At 38.7% G+C, this 4,514-nt stretch overlaps 1 protein-coding gene across 1 annotated transcript; it reads left to right on the forward strand.

Moving 5' to 3' along the window:
• Nucleotides 1-2,173: 2,173 nt before the first annotated feature.
• Nucleotides 2,174-4,296, forward strand: LOC116019429 (7-deoxyloganetic acid glucosyltransferase-like). Its single transcript, XM_031259615.1, has 2 exons — nt 2,174-2,686; nt 3,215-4,296. The coding sequence occupies exons 1-2, from the start codon at nt 2,185-2,187 to the stop codon at nt 4,159-4,161; spliced, it is 1,449 nt and encodes a 482-aa protein (XP_031115475.1). The 5' UTR covers nt 2,174-2,184; the 3' UTR covers nt 4,162-4,296.
• The last annotated feature ends 218 nt before the right edge of the window (nt 4,297-4,514 follow it).

Here is a 4,514-nt window from a genome sequence, read left to right on the forward strand (position 1 = left end):
GTATTGTAGACACATAATTCTAAATTAAAGAAATACATATGTATCATTTTTTGTTGTAGCTACTAATTTATTTATTTAATTTAATAAGAGTAAATAAAGTGACAAACTTAATTATGTCAAATTTGATTGAGATGAGGTTCGAACCTAAAATCTTTTTTATAGAAATTAATGGGTAAGTTAAAAGTTAACGGAATATTAACAAAGAAGAGAATATTTAACGGAAAACTTAAGGGATAATCATAAAAGTAAGGTTAAATTGGGTAATCACTATTAATAATATTAATTTGAATTATCTTAACCATCTATTTGATTAAATAATTCATCTGAACCATCCATTTGATTAAATAATTTGACCGCCATTTTTTCTACCCATTTTAGGCCTAACTCTCTTTGGCTCTTATTAGTATAGTAGATATTATATATATTTCTATGTATACAAATATACACCACTCAATGTTAAAAAATGCACAACACAAATATGCATATCACCAAAAAAAGACACCACTAAGCATTCAAATATACACCACACAGTGTTCAGAAATGCATAATTAGGGGCAGGGTAGTTATGGTGCATTATTTTGGGTGTGTTGTGTGTTTTTGGTGTTTTGTGTATTTTCATCGTTGTGCATTTTCTAATATTGAGTGGTGTATATTTGAATACATAGTGGTATATACTACACCGGCCGCACGGGAAGGGGTGACTACATTTGAGCAGATTTATATATATATATATATATATATATATATATATATATATATATATATATATAGGGTTGCACTCTGGTGCGAACTCTCGCCCAGTTAGGAAATGAGAACGCTCCACAGTCGTCCACGTGTCCAGATCAACGAATCAGATGCAATTTTAAAAAAATGACGCGGTGGCATTTTCGTAAATAACTGGAACTTTGGTGCACCTAGTTTCACTTAAAAGTGCACCTAGTTTCACTTACAAGTGCACCTAGTTTCACTTACAAGTGCACATATTTTCGCACCTATTTTCACTTACAAGTGCAAGTAATTTACCTTTTTAATATTCATGCACCTATTTTCGCAAATACTTTCACTTACAAATGCAAGTAATTTACCTTGTTAATATTCATGCACCTGGGTGCAACCTAGGTGCACCTAGTTATAACATAGGGTGCACCTAGTTATAACATAGATTGCACCTAGTTATAACATTAAGTGCACCTAGTTATAACATTAGGTGCACTTAGTATTGATGCTCACTGTACAATTCATTTGCACCTGTAATACATTTTACTTCAATTTGCAATACATTTTACTTGCACTTATGCAAGTAATTTATTTTGTTAACATTCATGCACCTGGGTGTAACCTATGCGCACCTAGTTATAGCATTAGGTGCACCTAGTTATAACATTAGGTGCACTTAGTATTGATGCTCATTGTATAATTTACTTGCACTTGTAATACATTTTACTTGCACGTGTGCACTTATTTTCACTTGCAGGTGCAAGTAATTTACCTTGTTAACATTTATGCACCTGGGTACACCTATGTGCACCTAGTTATAACATGACGTGCACCTAGTTATAACGTTAGGTGCAACTACATTCCGGACACGTGGCGCGCTGTGATTCGTTCGCAATTCTCTCCTGGGCGGCCAGTTCGCACCTGAACGCGATCCTATATATATATATAGAATTAATGTCAACTAAGGATCCTCCAAGTATAGTGACACCACCATGCTTAGTCTTAATTAGACTGAAAGGACGACTTTGTCCTTACTTTAGAGGGCTTAAACGGCTAAAACTAACGGAAGGATCACAATTAGTTAAAATTTGAAAGTTAACGAACTATGGATGGTTAACTAAAAAGTTAAGACTAAACATAGTAAAATCACTATACTTGAAGGACTTCAACTGCTATTAACTTTTAATAGATCTAATACAAGCCGCCCTAGATTTAAATTGAGCTATAAATAGGGGCAATCCTAGCCAAACTATTGACGAAGTAAGCTACTGAATTGACCTACTTGATTTGAGTTGATTTGTTAGTAGTCTTTTTTCAGCTAAGGTCACAAGGATGGAATTTACATACCAATGTACACCATTAATAGTGGATTTGAATTTACCGGGTTACTTATAAAAAAAATTGAGCTATAAATTGGAGTTGAAACAAAGAGGAATGTGCTATGAGTGGCATAGAACGTAACCCTAAATGGCTCAGGTGGAGTGTATTGGTCATATACTGATTTTCCCTTACCCAGCACAGGGCCATGTCAACTCCATGCTCAAACTTGCCCACCTTTTAGATCTTGCCAACTTCCATATCACTTTCTTTGTCTCCTCCACCATTCACGCTCGCCTTCTGGCTCTCACCGACGTCGACTCCGGCCGTTTCAGCCCCCGTTTCCGCCTCAAGAGCTTCCCTCCCGGAATCTATGACGGTGGTATCGATTCAAGGGAAGGAGCCTTAGAGCTCTATCACTCCCTGCACACAATAGCGAAGCCATTCTTGAAGCAATATATAGCCCACAATCGCGATTCCGGCCTGCCCTTCACCTGCTTCATCTCGGATTTAGTGCTTAGCATCGCCTTGGAGGTTAGCGAACAATGTTTCAATCTTCCGGTTTACTATTTCCGTACTATCGGCGCCTGCGCCTTCTGGGCTTTCTTCTCCTTGCCTGATCTCTTCGAAGCCGGCGAGCTACCCATCAAAGGTTTGTTCTTTCTCCTCTTCAATTCCTCAACAAATCTATGTGCTTTTTCACGTAGATTTGATCCTCTCTCCCTATTTGGGAAGAGGCAGGTAAGGACCAAATCCAATACCATAATTAAGCAACTGTTGAGCTGAGGCTGGTAAAGGACAAAGTTCAGAACCTTAGTTAAACTTGTATTACTTGCTAGCTATAACTTTTAAAGTAACGTTTAATTCTAAAAAGTGATATGAATCCCAACAAAAGAAGTTAAGACAAGCTTGCTTTGGGCTGAGTCCGATAAGGGCCAAGTCAAGCATCATGACTTAATGATAAATGTGGGCTGGTGCTGAGAGGAAATTGTTAGGCAGAAGCCAGTAAAGGATTGTTGGGTCCAGCACCATGACATAGTGATAGAAACACTGGTGCTAGGAGGGTATTGTTAGGCAAAGTCCAGTAAAAGATTGTTGCACAGAGGCCAGTAAAGATCAAGTCCAACATCATGTGGCGTAGTAGTAAGCTCTTGATCTTAACAGACTCTCGTGCATGCAGAGAATGGAATGGAATCACCAATAACAAAGGTGAAGGGCATGGAAGATTTTCTTAGGGCAAGAGATCTTCCATCCTGGTGCAGATACGAGGAAGATGACACGGCAAGAATTGTCTATACTGAAACCCGGCGTGCGGTTGAAGCTCGAGCGCTCATACTCAACACTTTTGAAGACCTTGAAGGACCAATACTATCCCAAATCAGAACCAAATGTCCTAAAGTTTACACAATCGGACCACTCCATGCCCGTCTCATGGCCACCCTAGCTTCCAAATCCACCCACTCAAACAGCCTTTGGCAAGAAGATGAGACCTGCATGGCTTGGCTGGACTCACAAGAGCCAAAATCAGTGATCTACGTGAGCTTTGGAAGCATTTCTGTGATTACAAGGCAGCAATTGATGGAGTTCTGGTATGGTCTGGTGAATAGTGGGAAGAAATTCTTGTGGGTTATGAGGTCTGATTTGGTTGCAGGGAAAGATGTGGAAAGCCCAATTCCTTCAGAGCTAGAAGAGGGCACAAAAGCAAATGGGTACATTATAGGTTGGGCCCCACAAGAGGCCGTCCTGGACCATCCCGCTGTCGGAGGGTTTTTAACGCATTCTGGATGGAACTCTACACTGGAAAGTATAGCCGCCGGGGTGCCTATGATTTGCTGGCCATTTTTCGCCGATCAACAAACAAATAGTCGGTTTGTCGGAGAGGTTTGGAAGCTAGGATTGGACATGAAAGATGTGTGTGATAGAAGCAGTGTGGAGAAGTTAATAAGAGAATTGATGGAGAAGAGGAAGGGTGAGTTCTTGGAGAGGGCTGAAAATATGGTTAAGTTAGCAAAAGAAGCTATCAGTGAAGGAGGATCATCTTACTGCAATTTTGATTGTCTGATTCAAGATATCATTAAGCTTAATGAATCTATGAGCGAGGAAGACACTGTAAAATGTGCTGATTAATTTCCCACTGGATTTTCTTTCATTTTCAATCACATCTTACCTGCATGCTTCAGTAGTACGTCCATAGGGCCTCCACAAGAAATTGCTTTTCCTCTTTTGTCGTATTCTCTATTACCATCCAATGCATGAGTTATTACTTATTTGTCTCTATTCTCTAGTGTCCTTTTGATTACACACATATATATACAGTATTTTTATAATTATTACAAACTTTAAACATAGACACTGAACAAAGTGTCAAAAGTTTGAGATCAAATTAAAGTTACTTTAATTAACTTTGGAATGAAGAAGGATGACATTATTGCCTATGTTACAATTATATCGGTCAATAATAAATAACGTGTTGCCCAGCA

The sequence above is a fragment of the Ipomoea triloba genome, chromosome 5, assembly GCF_003576645.1.
Source record: "Ipomoea triloba cultivar NCNSP0323 chromosome 5, ASM357664v1".
In the NCBI taxonomy this organism is placed as follows: Eukaryota; Viridiplantae; Streptophyta; class Magnoliopsida; order Solanales; family Convolvulaceae; genus Ipomoea; species Ipomoea triloba.

Excerpts from the sequence above, each read along its gene's own strand:
- LOC116019429 (XM_031259615.1), top strand. The coding sequence starts at position 2,185 with ATGGCTCAGGTGGAGTGTATTGGTCATATACTGATTTTCCCTTACCCA. Across the intron at positions 2,687-3,214 it reads CGGCGAGCTACCCATCAAAG|AGAATGGAATGGAATCACCA; the intron begins GTTTGTTCTTTC and ends TCGTGCATGCAG.